This window comes from Miniopterus natalensis, chromosome 11, assembly GCF_054644295.1.
Source record: "Miniopterus natalensis isolate mMinNat1 chromosome 11, mMinNat1.hap1, whole genome shotgun sequence".
Classification (NCBI taxonomy): Eukaryota; Metazoa; Chordata; class Mammalia; order Chiroptera; family Miniopteridae; genus Miniopterus; species Miniopterus natalensis.
This window is the reverse complement of record NC_142091.1, coordinates 61102379-61129033: the sequence shown is the minus strand read 5'-3', so window position 1 is coordinate 61129033 and position 26655 is coordinate 61102379. Positions and strand designations below refer to the sequence as shown.

Here is a 26655-nt window from a genome sequence, read left to right as displayed (position 1 = left end):
TTCAAATTAGAGAAAGGATAATTGGTAATATTCTACCATTTCAAATCCCTCATTTGACTCTCAAGTTGAACTGAATCCAAAATGTTTCCCTCAAGTCCAACTTGAGAGTCAAATGAAGAATGGCAAAGGTGATCAGGATAAACAAAGGTGATCAGGATAAACAAAGATCACCAGGCTAAACATCTAAACCACTTGTGAGTTTAAAAAATCATGCTGAGTCACACACCCCTCTGGAAAATCTGATAAAAATTACGACTTTTTTCCTCAAAAGAGTGATCCTACACATACACATTCTCAAAGTTTTGCACACTATTTCAGGTGGTCTTGTATACATTATGGCCAGTCCTCGAACCTATCAGAAGTCCATGAACTGCACGTTAAAAACTCTGACTCTACACACACCAAATGTCAACCACCTGTGCAATATATTCTATGCTACGAAGGACACATTTGCTCAGAATAAAGAGTAGAGAAATAGGAGCCAATTTCACCAATGATGCCCCGAGATAAACCTGAGCATTCCCTGGAAAATTCACTGACATCCCGTTCTCACCTCAGAAATTTATTAAAGATGCACAACTCATGTTACCTTCATCCTATAGTGCACCAGGAAGAGGCCAACTGGAAGTAAACATACAGGAGCAATATAGAAATTGGCGTTATTTCTGTCTTCTTGAAAGGAGTTATACAAGATTTGGGGGGAAAGGAAAAAGCTATTGCCTAGCCAGCAGAGTTTCCAATTTTCCCCACCCAAGTAAGCCATGCCAGACCAAAAAAATAAATAAAAGAGAAAAAAATTACATCTAAATATATATATATTTCTTTGACACCCAGAAGACAAGGAAATAGAGTGCTCCCAGGCAGGAGTCTGTTTCCTGGATTAGTATAGGTTTCTGGATCCCAAAGAATTCCAGATCACCGATAGAAATGAAGCTGATGACATGCTTCCAGGAGGGCTCTTCCAAAAATAACACTTGAATAAAAAGTCTGCTGGAAATCGAAACTTAACCATATGGTTGTTCTTATTGGCTTTCCCCACTGCCACCCACTAAGGATCCTTAAGGAAGGAATGAGCCAGCCACGCCAAAGAGCGATTCTAGGTACTCGGCCAACCCTCCTCTTGACCTCTGCCCTCCTGCATTAGAGATGATTTGCAATCACTCCCTCTCACTAAGTTCCAACTCTCAGTCCAACAGTCATGAGGTTTTGAGAATCTCCTCACTGGGTTTGGAAACTATGGTCTATTCAGGAGCTCATCAGTGCTTTTTCCAGTACGACATATGCCACTTTCAAGTTTCCACCTGATTGTTTTCTTTGACACTCTTCTCTGAATGCATCGGTTTATCTGGAGCCACCATTGGCCTAATTGGATCCGATAGCACTTCAATGACTCTCAGGTTATCCCTGGACTCACTCTGGTGGGCAAATGAGTCTCTCTTTTCCTTAACTACTAAAGAAACTTAGCTGAGTGCTCTAGAAAGAGGAAAGCACAATTCCTTTCTCAACCCAAATCCTGAACTATGTTTCAGTGAAATCTCATAGCACACCTCTTCCTTGATTCCTGAACAGAGCAGAGGCTCCATGAAAATAGGTCCAACTCTGAGTCCTCAGTAACTAGGGCCATGTCTGGCACAGAGAAAGACCTCGAATATTGGTTGAATGAATGACTCATTAATAATGGCTTACTAATCCTTACTTCTCTTGTAGAGCACACTCCAATGGTGTTGTCTACTGGGTCCTAAACATTAGAATAGGCGTGGTACATAGTAGGTCTTCAAAATTTGTTTGCTGACTAACAGGCAAGAAAAGTGCAGTCCTTAAAAGATGTGCTATGAGTGTTCAAAAAATGTGCTGATTGGCTTTCTTAAAGCACATGTGAAATACTATTTTATATAAACTATTAGCAGCTGGAATGTTAACGACAAGATACATTTTATCAGGATTTTCTTCTTTGGTGGGAAATAGTATTTTAGGGTAGAGCTGTTGTTGCCTGTCAGCATCTGACAAAACTGAGTGCCCTGATGATAGGCACCTTCAGCACAGCCACTTTTAAAGGGCAGGGAAAGCAAGGAGCAGCAAGTAGCCAGCAGCACCCTCAGCTTCGTCTGCAGGAGCTTCTCTCAAGAACGGTTGTCCAAGGATTACAAACAAGGAGTGCCAAACAGCTGGCTCCAGAGAACCCATACTCCAGGAAAGCCTGGGCAATTTGCAAGTATCTGCTTTTTGAAGTGCTTCAAAGAGTCTGCAGGGGGTGACCAGAACTCCAAACCTATGTGTACCACTCACTGGGCAAGCTGCTCATAGAAATTTAAAGGACAGTCGAGCAAGTAACCTCCTATTAAATCATTGTGCTCTGGAGGTTTTCCTGGCCTCTGGGTGATGAGGGATAGAAAAGGTCCCAGTCTCAAGCATTTGCAAGTGAATTTCTGCCGCACTCTGGAGGCCAGAGTTCCACCCTGAGGAGCCGTGGCCAGGGAAAGAGCAAATCCGCACCATACTAGGAAAGTGGCTCACGAGGCAGGCGCCCTGTTTGAGGTTGAATAATCCTCCACGCAGGAACACAGCCAATCTGGAAACATTTCTTTAAACAAGCCCCGGGAAAAAGCAAAGAGGGAAGCGAAGGAGACAGGAGGGAGATGTAAACACTTCCCAATGCAAGCGAAGCACAAGGCGCCCAACCCAGAGAAGCCGGAGGCATCGGTTACTGTTCCCACCCTCGCGGTCCCCAGGCAGTGACCCCCACGAACCGAGCAAGTGCTAAGAGCCTTCCCCTAGGGGCTGGGATAGGAAACTCTTAAGCAGATTTCATTTGACCAGAGAACTCCTTCAGCTATGTTTCCCTAGACCAAAATCAAAAGAATTGCTCAGTAAATCACGGGTGACAAATCTTGCGCAATCGTATACAGTCAATGAGTATAAATCAGGTTCAAAGAGAAAAACATGAAGCTGAGTGAAACATAAAGGAGCTGATGGAACATGTACATCTGATGGGATCCCAGCTTATGAAAAGAGTCTTATCCAGAGGTGGGTAAGAACCAGAAGGAAACATGCAAAAACGAGAACAGCTTCTGTATCAGGCTTGACATGTCACCATACCCCTGGGACAAGAAAATAAGGAATCTATAAAAACCTTTCAACATGGCACTTCTTACCCCAAGGTAAGAAAAACAGAGCTGCGGGTAAAAAATAAAGAATGGTCGGCGGTGGTGGCCAGTGCACACAGGGCGCTGACGGCCACGCAGCCCCCTCCCCACGCGACGTCCCCAACTTCGAGGGACAGGAGACAGGCTCCGTGGGAGCGCGTATCACTGAAGGACAGGCGTGTTTTGGCAAATGACTCGCTACTGGAAAGCACAGTGGTTCATTCTCCTTACTGGTAGCGTGGGATTCGTCTGGGTAGCTGGACACGTGGGGACTGTCTTGGTCTGGGGTCGGGTACGCAGTTGGAAAGTGAGTGTGGAAGATGTAATTTCCCACAGTGCTTCTGTCACTGGCGAATCCGCTGTTCATGTCCTCCTCAGTAGTGTTGGTGGCGTTGATGTCATCAGGGTTAGTTCTGTATTCACCTTGCTGGGTGTAGCGGGTACCGTCCCGGTTAACAATACCTGGGAGAGAGAAGGCACTTTTAGAACATGACAGCGGACACTTTCTGAGTCTAGAAAAGACTGTGAATCATCATATCAGACAGTGACCGTAAAGCTACTTTTCTTTTATATGAAGGAAAGCAACACCTACCACCTATCTAGTGGGGGGATATGTGGCCGAAGCGTTGAGAAGAGTGCACCCTGCCCTGCCCACTCGTGCGCCTTGGAAATGGGGAGGAGAGGAGAAGCTGTGTTTGGGAGTCCCTGTGTTGGAATTCCAGTTTTGTGTGGCTCTGGACAAGGTAGGTAACTCTCTGAGCTTCAGTTTTTTTCCTTTGTAAAATAGGGATAACACTGCCTTCTGTTATGAGCACGATGTGATATTGTATGTAAAGTGCTTAGCACGGTATTCAAAGTATAGTTGATGATCAGTAAATGATCAATCTCCTGCCTGGACCCTACTTTTCCCTCTCAAGAACATGTAAAATTTGTGCTATTCATTCCACCTATTTCCAGAGAGAACATAAAGTAGGAGACAGAGAGGCTATTAGAGGCAGCAGGGAATATATATTCACAAAGCCAGGAAGAATTAGCTTTTCTCTCTGGGGCCAAATTTTGTCAGCGTAAGTGAATCCCTGCTCCTGGCTAAGAAATTAGCATGCCTGAGTACTGAAAAAGCCTCAGTCATCCTTTGAGAAATCAACCTTGAGAGTAAGAGGCACAGATGTATATTAAGATCAAAATCTTTGGTTTAATCAAGAAAATGACTAGAACGGACAGGAGGAGAAAAGGCAAGGATGAATTCATTCATTGGTCCTCCCTAAAAGTATCTGTTGCCTTCAAGTCTGGGCCACTCACTGCCCGGGTATGCATTTATCTGAAATTATTTTCTGCTGTATTGCATTGGTAGGACTAAAGATTCCTTTTGTTCACCCACCTAGCCTGTCCAAGTGGAACTCTTCAAAAAACATAAGTTTAAAAACATCCCAAAGTCTCAATCATCCTGATAATATCTGCAGAGGAGAATCTGATAAGAAAATATGATCAAATTTGTGCAGCTCTGGATTTTAAAAGACATCCGCGAGGACTGAGGAAGTGGGACATTTCTTGAGCATCTACTATGTGCCAGGCATGCATTAGACATATTTTTCTTATTTCTCATTTGTTGTTTCATTACCCAGATGAGCAAATGGAGGCTCAGAGAGAGTCAGCCATTCCCCTAAGTTCACCCAGGCAGTAAGGAACTAGGATTGAACACGAGGCATGACTGAGACAGCACCTCTCACACTTCAGGCCTCCACTCCCTCTTGCAAGGCACAGGCCAGGGACAATTCCCTACGTAACCGTTCGGGCTGGATTTGTATGGTCTAAGAAGACTCTCGTCCCCCTGACACTGTCACCGCTCTTCTCGTGCACACTGAGGGGTCTGGCTCTTAGCAGGCAGACATTAGGCCTCAACACTGGAATACTTCTCAAAGAAATGAGGCTCAGAGGCCATAAGATCAGAGTTAATAAGTCAACCTATTTGAAAGTTTTGATTGAGATACTCTGTTTTCTGCAGTACCAGATGCCTACTTCTGGGGGTCACGTTAGGTGAACATGGTATAATGTTGAATCACATATCAGGAAGTTTATACCCTTTATAATTATCTTTCAATATTCGTTAAATCAAACATAAAAACTTAGGGCCCAGAATGCCCCTCCCCTACCACTTAATAATCCCCCTCTATCAGAGAGACTACAGCTCTCAGAGCCTTCAGCTGCTAGAATTTAAGAACATTATTTAATTTTCCCTACATTTACATTTATTTTTAAGGTTACCTTCTAATTATGACCAGGGATGTTGGCTTTTCATTTGCAGGTTTTTTTTTAAAAAAATAGATGTATTCTAAGTAGGAAAGAATGGGTCAATTAAATGAAAAATATCAATAATAGTGTTGTGTGTCCACAGAAGTACCAAAAAAAAAAAAAAAACCCAAAAAAGTGAGAGTGGTTTTCAAGTGACTGAAGTTTGAGGAACTGTGCATTGAGCTAAACCAATAGCAGGGTTAAGCCATCACAGAAAAAGAGGAAGAGACATTGAATCATAGCCAATGTGCCCAGCCTTAGGGAAATAACTGCTATTCTAGTCAAATATAAAACATTGGAAATATACTCGATCCCTTTCCCAAGACCAAGGAAACTCAATCAGGGTTGGAAAAGATACCTACTTATGCTAACTTCTCCATCAAAAGCGTTGGGCAGGTCTGTAACTGAGGTACAATCTTCTTCGCGTGGTGCTATAAAGTAGAAAAGAAAAAAGGCATGAGAACTCTGAAAGATATGAGCAAAATCGATTCCCATTTCTATTAGTTAATTAGGATGGAGTTATATTATAACTTATCCCAAATAGCTTTCTTTTTCTGAAACTTGGTTAAATCCCCTGGGAACTTCTCTGGCCTTTGTGATATATTTTCCATTCTTATTTAAGCTTCATACATTTTTTGGAAGCTCACTTGTCCCTCTTCCACCCCAACAAATTCATTCGTTAACAAATATATATGTTCTATATCTGGCATTGTGGAAGCCTGGGGTACGAAATGAGTAAGGTAGGCATGGTCCTTCTCTAATGAAGCACACATTAGAGTTGCTGTTGGCAAAGAGCAAGGAAGAAAAGGAAGGGTGGATGGATAGATGGATGGATGGATGGATGGATGGATGGATGGATGGATGGATGGATGGACGGATGGATGCAGGCAGGCAGAATGCTATCACAAGGAAAGCTATTATCACAAGTATTTTAAGTGTCCTGCCATAAACCATTGGGTGCTCATAACATTAGACAAAATCACAAGTTGAACAAAATAGGGTTTGGTTGTTGCCCAGTTCCTAGGAGCATCTTTTCCCATAGATAGAGGGGATGCCCTTTACCTGCCTATTTCTTTGGCCTCAGAATGAAACTATGGCAGCTTTATATGTCAACTAAAGAAAAGCAGGTTTATATATGGCAGCTTTATATAGTCAACTAAAGAAAAGCAGGTTTTAGGAAAAGCAATTCTTTCAAAGCTGATTACAAGATTTCTCAGAAGAGAGACTCTTCAAAGAGAAAGTTGCCTTCTTGGGAAGGCCGTTCCTCACCATCCAATGTAAACCACTCCCCCATACCCATCACCAGCATACATCGTCTGCTCCATTTCTTCCTCAGGCTTACCACTATCCAAAATTATCTGTTCATTTTACTCCATGGATGCTCATGGCACATCCCCTAACCCCTACCACCTGCTACACATCCACCTCCATAGAAATGTTTAAGGTCCACAAGATGAGTAAGAATCTTATCTGTCTTGGCCAGGTACTGTGGGATGGGAACAGAGAAGTACTCAATAAATATTTGTTGAATGAATGAAAAAGGAAAAAAAGTCTATTCTCCAATAAGTACACCTAAGATGTCAACCCCCAAAATGGTCCGCAAATTTAAACAGGTTAAAGAACATTTAGATAAATGCTGAATGGCAATGCCATGAGAAATAATGAAAGGAAGTTCCAGATATATCAGTTCATTTAATTACTTTAAGCATATACTTAACACATATGACAGATCGCATTAAAAAAAGAAGCAATAAATAAATAAATAAATGATCTTGTCCTTGCTTTTGAAGAATTCACAAAGTCATGGGGGAAGATAAAAATTTATATTTCTTTAGATTTTTACAGTTTTCAAAGTATTTTCCTAATAAATCCCTCATATAAAAGTTAGGGCAAATAGCCAATCTGGGCAATCTTGAAAAGTATCTGCCAGTCTGCCTTGGGGACACCACCAGAAACTGGCCTGACCTGTGACATGCTTCTGATATAGCAACATTGCACAGACCCACAAACAGACCTTGGATTGTAAGTCCTTGATGTCAGGAATGGAAGAACACCCCCAAATTCAAACATAACCGCAGATAACAGTAGAGTGGACTGGGAATTTCTAGGAATTAAATTGTAATAGAAGGGGGCTTGATGTGAGAAACTCTAAGAGAGTTTTGTAAATGATTGGAGCTTTTGTTCAAATGGATCCTCTTCATGCTCCAATTCGCCCTAACTTTTATAAAGAACATCAAATCTGGCAAGCATACTAAGCTGGATGGTGACCCAAAGTGCAATCAGCACATTCACGCTTCCAAGACAGATAGCAGGGCCTCATTAGACGGCCTTTCATTCTGTTTAATGAGCATTGCCTTGCTGGGAGAATCAGGCCTGGTGTGGCTTTCCTGAATGTAAAGATTTGTCAGGAAGGCTCTAAGGTGAGCTTCCTGGTGAGCTGCATCTCAAAACCTTGCTTTCAACGCAACAAAAAAGCCAAGAGAAACGTTAACTATTCAGGTTAGCCCATCACTCTGTGTCAGATAGAAAGACACCTTCCTCGGTGCCTGATACATTGTAGGCATCCAGTAAACATTTGTTCAATAAATGACTGAACGAATAAACAAATACAGAATCGTCCCTAAATTTCTCATTCAAAAGGGAATGAGGTCTTTTATTCAAAGCCAACTTAAAAATAAAAAAAAATTAACTAACTCAAGTTAGCTCTCTGTGTTTACACAGAAGTCACCAGGCTCATGCTGGGCCTTATTGCTGACAGATGAGGCAATAAAAATCACAGAGCCTTTTCAGGGCCTGACTTATTTTCATTTGTAAACCACAGGCTGTGTTTTATAAAGACATTGCTGAAATTGTAAGCATGCAGAAGCTATCTGCTAAGATTGAGCTGGCTTTGGTCCCTGTAACCAGTTTGGGGGGAAGGGGGCGGAAATCACATCACTGAGTCCTGCTGGTAGCTCTCAGGCTGAGTTGGATTCAAGGACCTTTCCAATGAGATCCTTCGCATGGAGCAGCAGGTTATCAAGACCTGTCGCTTGCTTTAATAAATACCCCCATCATCTGACTCTAAGCCAAGACAGTTTAATGAAGGAGTTTATCTTTAGATAAACATTCTTCTCAAGCTCCTTCACTTTTTGTCTTGTGGCTTCAACAAGATAAACTCCCAAGATAAGAAATATGTTCCCCGATTCTTTCTCACTCCACTCTGCCCAGCACAGTACTGAGCGCGTATGGCTGATCAATCAACAGACTTTTTAAAATTTAAAGAAAAACTTATAAAAGCAGCCTACCCATATTGAGTAAATTTGGAAAAGAGAAAAAGAAAAATATCACTGAACTTCACCACCTTAGTACAGCCACTTTGATATGCAAGACACCCCCAGAGTTTGTTAAATTTTTCAACTAAAGTATCTCCCACCCCCCCAAAGAAGAGGAAAGTGAACTGTATTGTTCACTCCCTTCTCTGAGGACAGGTCCAACCTTATGGACAAAAAAAGGGCAGGAAGAAAAGTCTCAGTAAGAAGTTGCCTAGATGGCTTCATTTCCAGGCAATAAATCAATGTGAGCTTCTGTCTTTTTGAATTAAGGTTCAATGTGGATATGCAACCATATAATTTATTGCATACATTCACTTAACCCAACTCAGTGGGAGATGCAGCACGCAGTACCCAGAGTCACTCACGGGGATGCAGTCTGGTGCTAGGTCTTTTCCACATGACCAACCTCTTCATCTAAAGCACCGTCTTCCCAACTCTTCCATGAGCTCTGGCACTAGGATAAGCTAGCCGACCACGGGTGGCTCTGTGTCTATGTCTATTTCTTACTTATTTGTATGAGGTTTTTCTCATCATGTCGCTAGAATGGATGTTCTGTGTATGGGTGTGGGACCTGGGTATGGGCCATGTGCTGTGTAGCCTCAGTTGGACTCTTCCTTCTTACGTTCAAGCTCCATTTGTGTTCTTTGTTTATATGACAGGGGGGAGTAAATATTCTACAGTTTTCTCCTTATTTTGAGTGGCCCTCCCTAGGTTTAGTGACCTGCATGTAATTTTGGTCACTCCATTTCAACTAACCAGCCTGATCATTTCTCTTTCTCCTAAACTCAACTTTTTCCCTCTGAATTCTCACTCCAATCCCTACTGCTCACGCAACAGTAGGTGGGTGGCATAGCCTAAAGCTACTGATGTAATCTCACATCATCTTTGATGTCCCTACTTTAGCTTAAAAATCCATGCAGATTTTATAGTCTACTTCCATATGTAAAATTTCTGTTTGTCTCATAAAAATGATGCCTTGAGTCATCATATAATATCTGTGTTTGTCTCATATAGAAAATGCCTCAAGACACTTTCCAGTCAATTTAAAGACAGGAAGGATGCCTAAAAGGATGCCCTTCCTGTCTTTAAGGAAAACTGGCACACTCGGTAGATGTGCCAAGTTCACCTGGTGGTTTTATCTTCCCCGTTCACATAACCTCAAGCCTTTAGGGGGAACAGAAGGTTCGGTTTGAGAAGTAAGACATTTGATTGCTGGCTTTCAAAAAGTTGACATTTATGGGTTTGACCCTTCTCAAAATACCCTGAAGATTCACGATGCATAGAATTCTTTAGTTCTGCTGGGGCCTGAATTAGAATTGTAAGCACGTGTGTCTAGGCTAGTAGTTGGAAGCGAGTGCCCTAGACAGGGAAGAGGCCTGGCCAGCAGCCCAGCAGGCAAATCTGAACTTGGCTTCCTTGTTCTCTAGCTGTTGGGCTCTCAATTGTTGGGTAGGAACACTCGGCAAGGTCAGAGGCCTACCGTATATCCCCCCAACCTTCTCTCCAGCCCCAACATATAATAAATACCTCTAAGCTAAGCCATTTGGCTTGTACCCCAATGCTATCACTAGATTCATGCCACTCCCCGAAACCCTGCAATGACTTCCCATCACACTAAGAACAAAATCCAAACTCTCAACCACGGCCTTCAAGGCCTCGGGTGATCTGGCGCCTGCTTACCTCTCTGACTTCACTCCTTGGCATCCTGTCCTCCAGTCACTGGGCTTTATTCACCAGCCTCCCTGCTGTTCCCGGAACAGGCCACAGTGATCCCCAACGCCTGGCTAGGCACTGGCTCTCCTCTCCGTTCACGGCTCCCTCCCTCCCGCATTTCAATCAGGGCTCTCCTAGACGCACCCCCTCAGAGGCTCTTTCACTGATCACCTTCTCAGAAAAAAGCATCCCTAGCCTCTCACTCTGCTGTCTTTTTTACAGCTCTTGTCTCTCTCCGACTTCATATAAGGTATTTAATATTTATTTGTTCACTGTTGGCCTCTAGAGACAGGAATCTTGTCTCCGCTGTAGGTATTCACTAAGCATCTGGAAGCTCCGTGAATCCCCACTTAAGCCGAGACTGAACAGCTCTTGGCCAGGCTGCCGGTGGCTGGCCTTCCAAAAGCGACTCAAAACACAAAGACAGTATACTTGGAACCAACCTGAAGCATTGAAGCAGTACGTGTCATAGTGGGAGTGGTTGGAGGTGACAATGTACACCCCTGTGTTGTTTGCGGCACAGATGGAGTTGGGGTGGATCCGGGGGATCACCACGAGCCCTTCTATGAACCCGTACCTGTAAGAGAAACAGCAGCCGTTATCCCCCTGCAAGGCTGTGACGAGTATTTCATCACATCCCATCAAATGCATGTCACGCAGTGCAAGGCTTCATGCAATTCACCCCGAGGGACGTTCAAGGTTTCAACCACTGAGTTAGGTGAACTCCAAAAACAACAGCAGAGGGAGAGTGAAAGGGATCAGCAAGGCTGACAGAGATAAAGTGATTTCATTTAGGGCTCTATAAGAGCTTTTCTTTTCTTTTTTAAGAGATTTACAAAAGAAAAAAAAATTAGTTTCAAATAAAAGTTGTAGTCAAGTCAGCAAGAGGAAGCCCAAGTCACAGAAGAGAAAAGAATGACCACTTTATGATGCGAGATTCACTGTGGCTCTCCACTACCTTCATATTTTTCAAAAACATGCATAAAATGACCAGCTCTCATAAAACAGAATTAGGTGGCTCTTCATTTCAGTGCACAAATGTCAAACCTGCCTTATTTCCCATTCCTGCACTTCTCTCCCCGCCTCACCTTTTCCTGTGATTCCTTCAGTCCAGACTCCGTTACTCTAAACATGGAGCCTTGTTCATATGCCAGATACAAGAGTGTTTCACCTCATGAGCATCCCAGGCATAATTTCATTGCCAGTGGAAGTAAATTGACCGTCATTAAAATACGAGTAACAGTGATTATGTAAGTAGATAGCAATGCCTCATTTAGCTCAGGAATTTTCCAGAAGCACAGCCAGAGAAGCGCCTAAATTGCTCTGCCCCTACCAAGGTGTTTCTGGAAGCACATTGGAGCTGGAGGCCCTTTCAGATACAACATACAGCACCCAGCCTCTTCTATCAGCGTCATGGTGCCTAAATACTGCAAAATTTCTCTGGAATATAAATGCCTCAAAAAAAAAAAAAGAAAAAAAGAGAGAGAGAGGCTGAGAAAATACCATTTGCAAGGGATGAGGTAGTGGCAGGGGAAGGGCAGAGAGGGAGATGCTAAATCCAGCAGGTTTCTGAAAAATGCAAAGCTGGCTAAAAGACCCAGCCTAGATCCTTTTAATCTCTCCTGCCAGCGGCAACAATAGTGCATTGCCCTGCAAGACCCGTGAAAATGGCTGTGAGTTTGAAATTTCGAAGCACTTAGAACTAATCACGCCTATGTTGCAATTGTAGCTTGCATGACTAATTCTTCATCTAAACCGACAGACTGGTTTCTCCCAAGACTCCTCAGCTTGGTGAGGGGAGGAGTCGCAATTAAATGTTAGTAAGTTTCCATATATCTGAGAATTGCTACTAATCGGGGTGAGGCAGACAGGCTAAGGTTTTATCATAGCCTGAGACTGCTATCTGCGCTATGGCACATCGCTGATTCATAGCTACCTGAGTGAAATTATGGAAATGAGTTTTGCAACGCTTAATTCCAGCAATGGGTGGAACAATACATTTCTTGGGCATCACTTTTCTTTTTTCTTTTTTTTTAAAATGATAATACTGGCTGGTGAGCCTACCCCCATCCCACCCTTACCGCATGCGCCAAGTCTGTATAACACTGACAATCTAGAATCTACATTCAACTTGTAAGTTATTCTTGAGTTTTTGCCACTTTGTGTCGACGGCCAGTGTTGTGTGTCTCACTGTATGTGATTTGAGGATATTAAAATATATATGTGTATATATAGACACACATATATATATATATATATACACACACACACACACACATGTGTGTGTATGTGTGTGCATGAATAGGTTGCTCTTCACAGTCAGAAAGGAAATACTCAGCAAATCCATGCATCATACTTGCATCTCTCTTTTGCCCTGGGCTCGGATGAACCAGGACCTGAATTTGGACTCCTCCTCATGCAAGTAAAGTGGCCCAGGGTGAGCTGGGGAACTTCTCTAAGCTTCTGTTGCTTCATCCATAAGTGGGGTAAGATCATCAACTGTGGTGCCCTTTGAGGGTTAAGTGAGGGGTGTGGGCAAGTGCCCAGCATCTGTGTGCTTGCTGATTGGCCAGTGGAAATAGTAAGAACTTCCTTCTTTTTTGGCATATGGAAACATTTCTATATTTTGTAAGTATGCCGTGTCTGCATTTCACAATCAAAATTCAGCTTACTAAATCCACTTTGTTAGTGAATTTCTCTTACCGACTTAGTCCAGGCCGTATTTAAGCAATTAGCCTTGGGAATAGAATCAATGGATCTGCTGAGTGGCCTTCCTTCATTGCAGACTCCAGCTTAGGGCGAGCAGCTACCAGAGCTCTCTCCCTTTCTCTGCTCCTTTTGTGTTCTCCCAGGTGTAGCTCTGAACACACACAGATGTCTTCTACAGCTGCTCTTTGTTCTAGAGCGATGCTACCCAATAGAATAATCACGGACGCGGTCTGTAATCAATGTTGTCACATACAGTAGCCACTAGCCATGTGTGGCTAGTTGAGCACTTGAAATGTGGCTACTGTGCCACTGAAGATCAAGTCTTTAGCTTCATTTCATTTTAGTTAAGTGTAGATCACCACAGGTGGCTAGCGGCTGCCCTATGAGATGTAAAGATTTTCCTTTTCCTGTACATCAGGAGCCTCAGCTAGCACGCGTACAGTGGGTGCCTTACTCTCTAACCAGGGGCAGGGGGTCGGTGTACTGAATATTCCTATTCACATTACATTGCAAAAGCACAGAGGGGGTAGCCACAGGCTGGGATGGAAACTTAGCAGTTGCTCAGATGACTCAGAGTGCTTCTAGTGAAAACCACTTCACTGTGGTCGTCACCACTCGCCACAGGCCCAACGGAAACTCAAAACACACACACACAACACAAAGTCCACTGCCTGCTGTGATTGTCCTCCAGAGTGTTTGAGGAAAGCTCCATGGAGCATGGATACCCACAAAAGCCTCTCAAGAGGCCTTTCTGAGTCCCTCCCATTGTTTCCCAATCATTAGTAATTTGTCTTAATAATTTTCGTGCTCCCCACCCCCTTTAACCCTCTCAAACCAAAGCAACATAGAAGAGAATCACAAGCACAGAGAGAGAGAGTTGTTTGAAAAACCTGCTTCAAGCCGTCTGCAGGGCCTGGACCCCATATTTATTCTAAACACTGTTATTTTGTTTACGTTTTCTTGTGGTTCTGACAATAACATTGCACGTCTCTTCAGAGCCAGGAGAGCGCCTTGTGGAAGCACTTGAGGCAACAGGACTCCAGAGGCCGACCCTCCAGGGCCTCCTCCGGGCAACCCCGCAACGTCGCAAAGGTGTCTTTGGAGGGCTTTGAACCTCAGCTGCCCCGCAGGCTCCTGAGCGGCCCGGCCAAGGTAAGGGGTGGGGCCGAAGGCAATCATCCAATCAGCTGCCGGGGAGGAGCCTAACCGGCGCAAGCCCCGCCCCTAAGGCAGGAGCCCCGAGCGCCGCGGAGGCCCGCGCGGGTCCCTTACCTGCAGGTCTCAAACCCCACTTTCAGGGCTTCCTCCATCTGGGCCATGGTGGGCAGGGTGCAGTCGAAAGCCTTGCAGAGGTCAGCTGCCTCGGTCCGTGAGATGCTGTAGCGACCATTTTTCTCCACATGGAACACACCCGCGTACCGGCAGGTTATATTCAATTCTATGGGATGAAACAGAAATGTTCATAGTCTTTTGCATAAGTGATTTGGGAGAGGGAAGAAGTTTGTTTTGGAGCAGCCTCATTAGAAAGCCAAATACAGTGCTCTACTGGCCAGAGCCTTCAATATCTGCTCCAACATTCCAGGGCACCATTACCTCAAGCTCAAATCTGAGATAAGACATTCAAGTCGCATCACTCTGACTTTCTCTCCATCAACTTCGGCACAACAAGTGTTTCTAAAAGCATATGACTGGGAGCGCTCCTAAGCACTTTGAGTTTGGTGCTGCCTGACCTTGAGATCGATGTTTGCTCAAATAAGCTCTTAAAATGTTGAATGAGCCTCAGTTTATTTTTTAATCCCGGTGACACTGCAAAACGGTACAGCCACTTTGGAAGGCTGAGGGTTTCTTACAAAACTAAGCATTCTCTTACTCTATGATTCGGCAATCACTCTCCTTGGTATTTACCCAAAGGAGCTGAGAACTTACGTCTGCACAAAAACCTACACACAGATGTTTATAGTAGCTTTATTCATAATTGTCAACATTTGGAAGCAACCAAGATATCCCTCAGTAGGTGAATGGAGAAGGAAGGAAGGGAGGGAGGGAGGGAGGGAGGGAGGGAGGGAGGGAGGGAGGGAGGGGGGGAGGGAGGAAGAGAGGGAGAAAGATTAAATAAAAGCATATGATTTATATCTGATTATTAAAGCAATACAAACTTGTAGAAAACTTAGAAAATTCTGGAAAGTAATGAAGGAAAAGCAAGTCCACCACTAAGAAACTACTGATAACATTTTAAACATTTTGCTATGTATCTTCTTTCAGTTTGTTTTTTGAATATGTATATGTGTGTTTCTAGTTAAAACGATACTAAATATACAGTTTTATATTTGGAAGTTTTTCCCCCCACTTAATCTCATGAGTATTTTCCCACAATCCCGTGGTGTCGCTTCCTTGCTCAGAAACTCCTCTAGCTTCCCCTAACACCCAAGATAAACTTCCTTATCATGGCTGATAAGATCTACGAGTTCTGGCTCCTAGCTCCCTCTCTAAATTTTAAGTAGCTCACTCTGCTCCAGATACAAAACTTCCCTTCTGTTCCTTTGGGCATTCTGAGCTGTTTCCCACCTTAGGACATTTATGTCTGCCTTTCCCTCTGTCTGGAATGTTCTGGCTTCAGATTATCACAGTCTTGTTTGTCAACTTCACATCACCTCCTCTTAGCTCCTTCCCTGAAGGCTCTTATCCACCTCACCTTGCATTTGTGTCTTCACAGCAACTAGCTTAGTTATTTGTGCCTTTAGTTATTACCCATCTGCCCTTTCTGTGATGGACACTCCAAAAAAAAGCAAAGGCCTTTTACTGGTGTACAGCTGTGTTCTAATGCTCACAGCAGTACCAGACAGAGAGGAGATGCTCAACAAGTATTGTTGAATGAATGAATGACTCATTGAAACTTCTTCAAAAACACACTTTTAATATCTTGACCCGTAGTAGGCCCAAGACCTGCTGTTTGCTCCCAAGAGTTACTGACATTTAACATGAAGCCTAACCGTTACCCGCTGGTGAAAAGAGTAATTTCATCCAAGGACTTCTGTGAGTTTTGCAGACATTAATCAGAAATCTCAATAAGGAGCTGAAAAATCCCTTGTTTCTACAGGAGCCTCCAACAATCTCAGAAAACTTAAAAGGCCTTAATTGAAAACTCATTATGTTTCCGGGACTGTGTTATCCTGGTTTGCACTTGAGGAAGCTCCAACACAGAAAGGTTAAGTTACTGAAACTGTCTGGGTGAAGCCTAATTCCTCCTGAGCACTTCCTTGGGCCTCAAAGACAGTCCTTCTCTAAGGATACTTGCCGACAGGTCCTCGGGGCTTACCACAGAGTGGACCCTGTGCCAAGCCGGGCATCACTTTGTTAGTTATGAGCCAGGGCTGGATTCTGAGAGAACTGGCTTTAACTCAAACTCTCTCCCTTGTGGGCAGGCCTGGAGGTCGTCAGGAATATTCTGCATATTAATTAACAAGAAAATTGAGACTCAGAGAACTGAGTTGCCCAAGGAAGTAAGGACTTCTGTTCAATGCCCGTAGTCACCTTCCAGATTCTCAGTTGCTTTGTTCTACAATTCTGAGCCAATAGCCTGGGTAAGGGAAGCCTATTACTGCACTGTTCCTGGGTACCCAGAAACCTTTGAGGTTCTTTGTTGCATCTGCTTCCAAGAATCCTAGGGAGTGAGTTTAATTACATATTACTTATAGGTGAAGAAACTGAGGATCAGAAAAATTAAACGACTTTCCAAGGTTGCCCAGCTATCAAGTGGAGCTGGAATGTCATCTGAGGTCTGTTTAATGTCAAACCCATGCTCCAAACCACCTTGCTATTTGCCCTGGGATCCTGTATTATTAGAGCAAGACTTCACTCTGAAGGAGAGAGGTACACCTAAACTATTGGGACATAAGAGCAGAGAGAGGGTAGGTTTACTGAGTTGTACCGGCAACGGCTGCTCTCTCCTTTCTGAGCAGGAAGCAGGTTCCAACTGCTAGAAAACGGTGTCAGGCAAATGTGAAATGCGATGATAAGAGAACGGTTAAACTTCTGAGGGCTCTTTCTTGACCCTGAAAATAGGCGAAAGAAGAAACAAGAAGGGAAGCTTTGAAAAGACATAAGTCAATCTCAACTGGATTTCTCCTCTTTTGTTTGTATCGTTAACACGTAGGTGCTTTAGAAAAGCATCAGGAGTCGGGGAAATGGAGGAAGTGTGTTTTCGTGTGAGATTAATCCTCTTGGGGTGCAAAGGTGTCCTTCTTAAGCCAGCTGCACGGCATGTGGCTGATGAAGCAAGGGGAGCGTGGAGGAAGAAAACACTCAAGGCCCTTTTGAAATACTGTTTGTTCTTACTGACATTTTCAGCTTTGGCCTCTATTGGCCAATTTTGGCAAAAGGAAACTGTGATGCTGGGCGGCAGCCCTTCCGGGGGCTCTCCTTGTCTAGCCTACAAAAAGAAAACAAAGCCTCCCTCTCTGCTTCTCGGAGGCGAGGCTGACAGGGGAGACTTCGGCAGATGGCAGGAGAGGACAGCTACCCGTCAGTGCTCAGCCAGGAGGCTGCCGTCCCTCCCCGATTAAAAATAAAGTCTGCAGCATGGACGGTGGTTTGGGGCTCAATGGCAGTTTCTGCCTTATTAAAACCAATTCCAGTTTGCTACCTGGCATGCAGATATGTAAATGCAACAGGAACCAACTCAGGTTGAGACGTTTGAATAAAATCCTTTGTGCCACAGCTAGCGTGACTTTATAGACAATACGTGCATGCGTTGTGTGTGTCTATATGCGTGTATGCAAGTAGTAGTGCATGGTTGTGTGTGCTCTGCTCAGCCAAGACAGGAAGAAACGGGTAAACTCAACCTTTAGCCTGTCTAGACTTTGAGGCTTAAACAGGGCCTGACATATAGTAAGCATCAGCCAAGGGAGGCCAAATGAATGGAGAGATTCTATGCAAATGTGAACATTTCATAGCACACGCTTATCTTAATCTCCTGAAAAAGGTCCAGCTCCTAATCCTGATGGCATTCAGCCATCTGGAATTGCAAAGATAGTGCTAAAACTTCACTTCAGGTCAACTATCCCAAGAGTGTTCACGATTCCTTTCCTCTGGGTCCTTCAAAGGACCAAACCTTCAGGGCTGTGTATCCTTCAAGTCCAGGTAACTTATGACTTCCCAGTGGGCTTCCTTAACACTTATGCAAACTGAAATTATTACCCTGAAGGGTATTAATAATACCAATGGCGGTAACAGTAGCTAATACCTATTGTGCATTTATTATGTATACGTCGGGCACTGTTCTAAGCACTTTACCAGTACTAACTCATTTTACCCTTAAAACAACCCTGTGAAATGGGTAATATTATTATCCCCACTTTTCAGATACAGAAACTGAGGTACAGAGAGGGGAAGAAACATGCCCAGATACCCAGAGCTTGTAATGATGAATCCAGTCAGTCTGGAGTCAAGAGCCCACAGGCTTACCCACTACGCTACTGCTCCTATTCCCAATTTAAGTACTTTTTATGACCTCTCAACCTTCCCAATGTATAGCTGCTAACATTCCCCAGGTTTAAGTAAAGTTAGAATAAGGCTGAGGCGTGAGTAGCTGTGGACTACAGACCACTTGCGAGCCCCAGTGTCTGTGGCAGTGGTGCTGGCCACGTTGCAAACCCACGCAGGTCTCCCAAGATGTCTGTACGCCTCTCCTGAGAACCGCAGGCCCTTGTGATTAGGGATCTGCTGCGACTCAAAAGGCTAATAACAGCTGGCTGATGCATCTTTCAAACAAGCCTTTCCAACTGGAAATAAATCAAGAAAGTTTTCCGTTGAGCCCTCTGGTCTCCAATAAATCCCCTGAATCACGTAATAAATGAACTGTCCCAAATTCCTTCCTCCAAGGGACCCAACGGGCAACGTCAGCCATGTGAGGCCACTTTTAAATTCAGGGTGGAGCCTCTCTGGAGGGAGAAATGCCACCCGGGCCGTTAGGGTTGCCAGGAAGACAGAGGGGTCACGGGGCCCAGCACTCGGGGATCTCTTCACCTACACGGGAAGGGGCCTAGCAGTGTGACCTGTTAGGGAGATTTAGAAAAAGGAGCTCTCCTAGAGAGCGTCCGTTGTTTAACCTACTCTGGCACCAAACTCACACTAAGGTTGGTAATTCAGGGTTTTAACCTCTATGCTATGCTGCCAATTATAGCAGGCTCTGGGTAAATTCATTTTTACTTGGATAAACCATAGCTGGCCCATGATGCCATTAATCTTAACTTTATTTTCCACTAAGCCTCAGATCAAGGAAAACAGATCTCTAGTAAAATCATCCCAGCACGTTTCAAAACTTTGCTTAGATTGCAGGGCCGAGACAAACAGCTTCTTGGTTTGCCCCAGTCGTTTCCTGAGTAGCAGAAAATCACAAGATCTGCTGGGCATACAGCACCGTGAAATTTTCACCCACTTGCCATTTTCTAGGTCTTCCAGAGCTCTCCCGAGAGGTTTTGGGGGTGGGGTGGGGAGTCACACAGCTGGCTAGCAAGGGACGGTTTCAACCTGGAATCTGCAAGTTGATCTTCAGGGGGTCTATAAACCTGTGAAGCTGTATGCAAGGTTTTGTGTGTATGTATATAGTGTGTGCATGTGTGTGTGTGTGTGCATGTGTATGTAGGTGTTTTGGTGGTAACAGCATCCCTGGGTTTCACTAGTTTCTCGTACAGAAGGCAGCTGATCAATGTTCCCCTTTCACATTTCTCCCTCTCTCTCTCTCTCTCTCTCTCTCAGAATGTCCTTGGATGAAGATTAAAAATAAAAAAGAATTTTCAGTTATCCAAAACAGACTTCTCCAGATGGGGCAGAATGAATTAATTTATTTTCCAACACGAGCCACCCAGATGTGCCTGGTCCCTGTCTGTCATCTCCTCAAAAGGGATGTGGCAGAGTTAGATTTTTTTTCTACTGATTTGGTCCCAGAGTAGGCTATGTGTCTGGGGAAGTTGGTTTTTCTTGAAAATGGGAATAAAGCCAGTTCTCGTGACTCAATGACTGTGCAGTTCTCACGGCCACGATAACAACGGTGAGTACTTGCCCAGCACCTACTCTGGCCCGTAGGAGCTTTTCAACATTATACACGTAAGAATTCATTTTACTCTCACAACTCCATGTGGTCCGCACTTTTATATCCCCTTTTTATGTAGGAGGTGACTGATTCAATGAGAAGACATGAGTAACTGGAGTTAACAAGCCATGGACCTAGGTTTCAGACTGGGCAGCCCGGCTGATCACCTTGCAGTGTTAAACTGGGCATGGGGCAGATGCTAAAACAACAGGAAACCCACTTATTCTCTATGTTTTGTTTTGTGTGGGTTTTTTTTTTTAAAAAACAAAACAAAAAAAACCAACATTTTTAGAGAGAGGGAAGAAGAGGGAGAGAGAGAGAAACATCGATGTGAGAGAGAAACACACATCGGTTGCCTCCAGAATGTTCCTAGACCAGGGACAGAACCCACAACCTGGGTATGTGTCCTGACAGGGAATCAAACTTACCACCTTTCGGTGTACAGGACAATGCTCCAACAAACTGAGCCACACCAGCCAGGGCTCCATGTGGTTTTTAAAGTGTGGAAAGGTGAGCATTAAAAGAGCTCTGGAGAGAGGAATTTGAGCTTATTGAATATTATTTTAATATCAGCGGTCTCTTGATTCCAGACCAAAAGGCTTAAAAGGGCAGGGCTCTTTGCCCTAGAGCTTGGTAAGGCTTCAGTGGGAAAACCCTCATTGACGGAACTTCCAGCCTCTCCATGGGGAGAAGACTCCGAATTTCTCCCAGTTCACTGGTTTTCCCCAGCAGCAGCTGGCTACCTCTCTCTGATTCTACCTGTGCTCTTCCCATGATCCCCTTGAGAACTGAGAGTCCAGTCCAAGCTACAGCTTAGGTGTCCTTTGCCTTTTACAGACTGAGGGCTCTGGCCAAGGTCAGGCAGGGTGAACAGAAGACCCCGGGACTCAGGGTAGGCCCAGGGCTGGGATGCCAGACCACAGGCTGACCTTGTGATATATGTCTTCTGCCCAATCTGAAATCTCACAGTCCAAGCTAAGATCCCAGGCCAATCTAGATGGAGTGTGGCCCTGCGGGTTGCTTGCATCAGATCCATGGAGCTCCTGCAAGTCTCTCACATGCAAGCCTCTTGGGCAGTGGCAGCCCAGAGCACTGGTAAGTTTTCCATTTTTAAAAAAATTTTGTAGTGTTTAGCATGAAATAGTCAGGATTCTGTTTCTGTCTTCTGATATGTTGATCTAATGTCTGAAAAAGATTATGCAACTCACAAACCTAACCGAACTGATTCTCATCAGAAGTAGGAAGAGAAAAAGTCAATTTTAAGAACATAGCATCAATGCTAATTGGATCATCTGTGTTTAAAACCAGGAGGGACAACAGACAGTTTCTAATCCAATTCTCTTGAAACACAATAGAAAACAAAATCCAGAATGACTGAGCATGGTCCCCCAGCCAGTTCTGAGAAAAGCAGGACCTTAGGGGTCCATAACGGCTAGATTCCTGACTCCTAGAACAGTGCTCTTCCTACTGAACTGCTTCTATAAGAGGTCTGAGCAAGTCATTCCCAAGAGACTCATAATCCACTGTCATAATGGGACATAAAGAAGACAGTCTGTTCTTCATTTCTTTGATTGTTGGAGGTCTTTGAAGCCCAGAAGTTTCCATCTGGGAGTCTTCCTAGCTATTATAGCCCTCACTGTTACCCAGGCCTGCCTGTCCAGAGGCTGGCAGGCCTTCCTGCTGCCCCCACGTCACTCGCCTCCATCCCCTGACGTCCATGTGATGGGCTCCTGGTGAAAGGCTCTATTGTTCAGCATCTACTTCTTAATGAGGCCAAAATCACACTCGATGGCCGAATTGCCTTTGGTTCCTCAGTGCAGACCATGAGTTTCAAGTGACTCAGTCTCTCCTGGAATTGCCCCGGAGGTGGGTGAGGGTTTAATGAGCAGAGAAAACAGTCATACACCATCGTACCCCGAGAATTTCCTCCAGAATGTGTCTTGGGTGGCTTCCAACTCAACTATTCATCTCTTGGCACTTAGAAAGAAAATGCACCCAACTTCTTGGTGCCCGGCTGTACCCCATGAAAGCTCAGGCTTTTATCCAAGGAGCATGGAACCTGTCGTGACAGCCAACACTGAACCCATGGGGGCCCATAACACTCACTCTGTCAGAGGAGAGAACAAAGGGACTCTCAGCACTACTCTGTCCTTCAGTCAAGGCCTCCAACGACGGGACCAATGAAGCTCTTGGGCTGTTTTCACAGAGTCTGAAGGGCCCAGTGCAACAATGGGAACTGGGGGAGGGGAGAAGGTGGGCAGAGCCTGTTCGGGCTCTCACTCCCCACCCAGGATTCAACAGTCTTTCTGGCAAAGGAGAGGGTGTCCCAGAACTGTCACCTCCATGCACGATTCGGAAAGGCTAAGCGGTCTTTGGTGAGCGTGTCTCCAGGAAGATGACTGAGGGGGAGAAACCCCAGGGTATGTCCTGTTGCCATGGCGACCAGGAAATGCAATGCAACCTTTGCTTTCTTCTTGTTTGGATCCTATCGCTTTAGCAGATTGACTAGCACAAACCCAGGATGTGGTAAATGAAATTAAAAAGCATCTCAGAGGCCCACATGGGGTTTTCCTGTTGCAAGCAGAAAACAAAAAACAGAGGGTCCTACTTTGTTTCATAACTAGATTTTTTTTCTGAGGTCGTTACAACTATGGCTACATCACCTAATTCAACTACAGCTTTTGCTTGGGGCTGTAACCAGCATTTGGAAGAATGGTTAACTTTTACAGATGAAGAAACTAAGAAACAAAAGACTCAGAGACTCAACATCGCACAGAATTGGAGTAAAATCCAGACCTCCACCCAGATTTTCAAGGTAGAACTTTCTCCATTACCTGCGGAGTTACCCTTTCCATCCTGGCTGTCAACAGGCAAAGGTTCGGAACAGTGGGTGCTCTCAGAGAGAGAAGTTAGGGTTTTCAGACTGTTTCTCCCTCCCACCATGCGGTCTCAGGCAGAACCACAATATTTAGAAAGTAAAAGCAGAGTTGCCCCAGTGAGAGCTGGAGTGAGGGGGTGGGACAGACCCCGGACCCTCCATCCACCCACTGCTCATTCTTGCCCAGCCCCCCTACCAGTGGTCCTGACACCCTCGACAATGGTCTAGGAGACTCAGTGGAACGCTCTGGAGAGTAGGTGCCGATCATAACAATGGTAACTACCACTCAGCAAGGCCTGCAAAGTGTCCGGGGCTCCAAAGCATTTGGAGCTGTAAGAGGGTTAGTCACCCCATGTGAGAGCCATGGCAACAGAAAGTCGGTGCGTTAAGTAATTGGCACCGGGCTCTGCAGCTCAAAGGCTGCGAGGCCCAAATGCAATTCACTGTGTAAAAGTGCTTGAAAGTGATATGGGCTTGGTGTTATTATTTCTGAGTTTTCCCCCTTGGTCTCAAGAATAAAAGTACCTTGCAATTCAAAGCTCTCCCGAAAGATTGTGCCTGGTTTGCCCCATAAGGAGGAAATAGCAAAGTCTGAATTTCCAATCTCATCTTGCAGGGACTGGGGCTGGGTAACAGTGGGCCTGAAGAACTTATTGAATCAGAAACTGAACGAGGCTGCTGTCCTTCGAGAGGCATCCAGAGGGAGGGGAACAAAGGGCCACCACCAATTCCTGCAGAGCCCAACTTCACCACGCAGTCTCGGGTGTCTCCAACCTTGAGTTTAACCTCTTGTCTATCCCTTAGAACATCCTCTCAAGTGAGAAAGAAAAGACTGTGGTGGTTATGAAGCTCTGTTCTGTGTTGGACAGTAGCCTAGATGCCGTAACAGATGTTACACCATATGATCAGCAGCTTTGAGAGGTCAAATTATCATCCCCATTTTACAGATGAAATAAGTGAGGCTCAGAGCACAACTGACCCAACATCCCACTGGGAAAGTGGCAGAGCCAGGACAATATCTGGTCTTGACATGAGTTAGCCAAGACTCGGTTTACCAAAGCCATACCTCTCTGCTTACGGCATGCGCATTCTCACTCTGAGGGGTTTGAAATGCAAAGGCACTGTGGGGTAAAGGATGTGGCTGGGCTCCCAGTAATATCACCACTAATAGAGGACCTACTGTGTGCAGGGGTCTGAGCTAGGTGCTTCACACTGATTATCTCACTTAATCCCCAAAATAACCATATTAGATAAGTGCTATTATTAGCATCAAACTTTTTTATAGATAGGAAAACTGAGGTTTAGAGAGGTGAAAACACCTTCCAAGGAGGCACCTTTAGGAAGTCAGGCAGCCTGGCCCCTTCTCTCTTGGCTGCCACACGCGCATGCCTCTCACGTTGCTTAACTTCAGGAGATTGCAGCTGAGTTGCAGAATAATGCTTCTTGCCAGAGAGTTTGAGCACCCCTGGGCTAGGTCAACATTTGCTGGTGCCATGTAAATAGAGCAGGTGGATGGGAGCTGCTTACAACTCTCTCCTCCAATGGAGTAACTGATAGACCAAATGAATGGGAAGAATTTTACAGAAATATTAGTCCTGTGCTGGGACTTAAGAAACCTGTGCCCTAGACAGGGCTGACCATCTCAGGACCAATCTCAGAGGAGAAGCCTGATGAATGGATCAGATTTCTGCCTAGCTAAATAGCAGATGGGTCACTCTGCTCTTCCCATGATGGATGGCATCAGGTCAGACACCCCTTCGATTGATAGTTTTAGTCTCTTTCTGCCGTGGCATCCCTTGCATTCATAGGAGGGACAATGCCAGTCACACTCTGATGGGCACCAGGTGCCTTACTATCTCTAGCAGCCTCTTTTTCTGTTGTTTAGGAAAAAATCTTATTTGAATGCAAGTGAGCGAGCATGCGAGTTTTTCTAGGATGCAATTTACAAGAAAACAAAGTCATTTATAAGTCTTGCCTCTTGGTTGCCAGTAGCCCTGTACTTACAATTCACCTACAACCAAACCTGATCTACAGGTGGACTGAGACAGAACAAGGATCACACCTTTAGGTTACCCCTTTCCTCTCCAAATACAGTGAAGTGATGTAGCCACAAAGCATTTATTTGCAACAAGTATTGCAAGTGACCAAGGAAAGTTCTAGATTTCCACAGATTCTGAATTTGTTGGGCTCAAAAATCATCATGTCCCACTTTAATAACTCAATCTCTCTCTTTTCTCATTCCCTCTCTCTCTGTCCAGTGCTAAAGTGAAAAGGGTGTGTGTATGTGTGTGTGTATGTGTGTGTGTAAAAGTCTGGCTCTCTTTCCCAGTCCAACAATCCCCCACTATTCATTCTTCAGATGCTTATAAGAGCAACACAAATGTCTCAGAGCAGAAGCCCTACAGAGGGAGAGGCTGGATTGTAGACACATTTTAAAAAATCTGGGCCAAAAGATTTCTAGGATCGGTACAGTTCCAATTGCCCTGTGAGCTAATAGCTTGTAATTCACACCTCTTCCTGAGCCTTCAATCTGTGAAATCTCATCTGTAACCACAGATGCCAGTCTCAAATGCCAGGCTCCAGAAAACTCATTTCTGACAAGCTTTTAAATCCTATTCAAGCCACAGGATTTGGATGAAAATCTTTACCATTTCACGCTCATCTGGAGTGGGCCAAACATAACATCCTGCTCTTAAGGAGCATGGCCCATGCAAAGAGCCAAGAGACTGGAAAATGGAGGAAGTTACAAATGACCCTTCTGTGAAGTTGTCAAAGAAAATAAGGTCTTGAGTTTCCTTCAAATAAGTGGCCATCAAACATGGCAAGAGACCACACACCTGGTGAAGGCCTAGGCGCCTTTCACCACGGACCTTTGAGAGGTGTTCTGGAAACACCAGAATGAGGAAAACAGGGCCTCTCCCTACAAGATGGATTGGTGCTTCCCAAAATACTGACACTTAGAAAAATGCCTGGTATTGGTAAATATTAGTCAATCACTTCAAAGATTAAAGTACATTTATGGCCGCTTAAATATGAAGTGTCTCATATTTTAACTTAATTCTTGATTAGCTGGTCATCTACTTGCTGTATCATTGGTAACAGTCACTCAAGACCTCCAGTTAGGAGTCAAGAACTTAATTTTCTAGATATATGAGCTCTTAATCTACATAATATGTATTCTTACTAGATAGATGGATGGATGATGAATGGATAGGTGGATGGATGGATGGAAAGATGATAGACTATCTATAAAACAGTCTAGGAAGAAGCCTATCTAAAGTGATATTAACCCATATAATCAAAGTGGGTCCCTTTGGGACCATGTTTCACTCATATTCATATCCCCAGTGTGTGAGATATATACTATGGAGCCCAATAGATGTTTCTTTGGTTTAGTGGGAAAAGCACCAGGCTGAGTCCAGTGACCCAGGGTCTAGTTCTGAACTTCTAATTTATGCCAATACTTGGAGAAGACTTCAGTTTCTTTATCAGACCAGGAAGAAGTTCGATTCAATGATC

The 26655-nt window shown here is 44.5% G+C and overlaps 1 protein-coding gene across 2 annotated transcripts in view; it reads right to left on the bottom strand.

The window, feature by feature from the left end:
- CD44 (CD44 molecule (IN blood group)) overlaps positions 1 to 26655 on the bottom strand; it is a 79247-nt gene that overhangs the window by 32148 nt on the left and 20444 nt on the right. For both annotated transcript variants that reach the window (XM_016206214.2, XM_016206213.2), the window contains exons 2-5: positions 14441 to 14606; positions 10903 to 11036; positions 5795 to 5863; positions 3375 to 3605 (exon numbers count right to left, since the gene is read on the bottom strand). In XM_016206214.2, coding sequence (XP_016061700.2) covers positions 3375 to 3605; positions 5795 to 5863; positions 10903 to 11036; positions 14441 to 14606 — 600 coding nt within the window. The remainder of the gene's footprint in view (positions 1 to 3374; positions 3606 to 5794; positions 5864 to 10902; positions 11037 to 14440; positions 14607 to 26655) is intronic.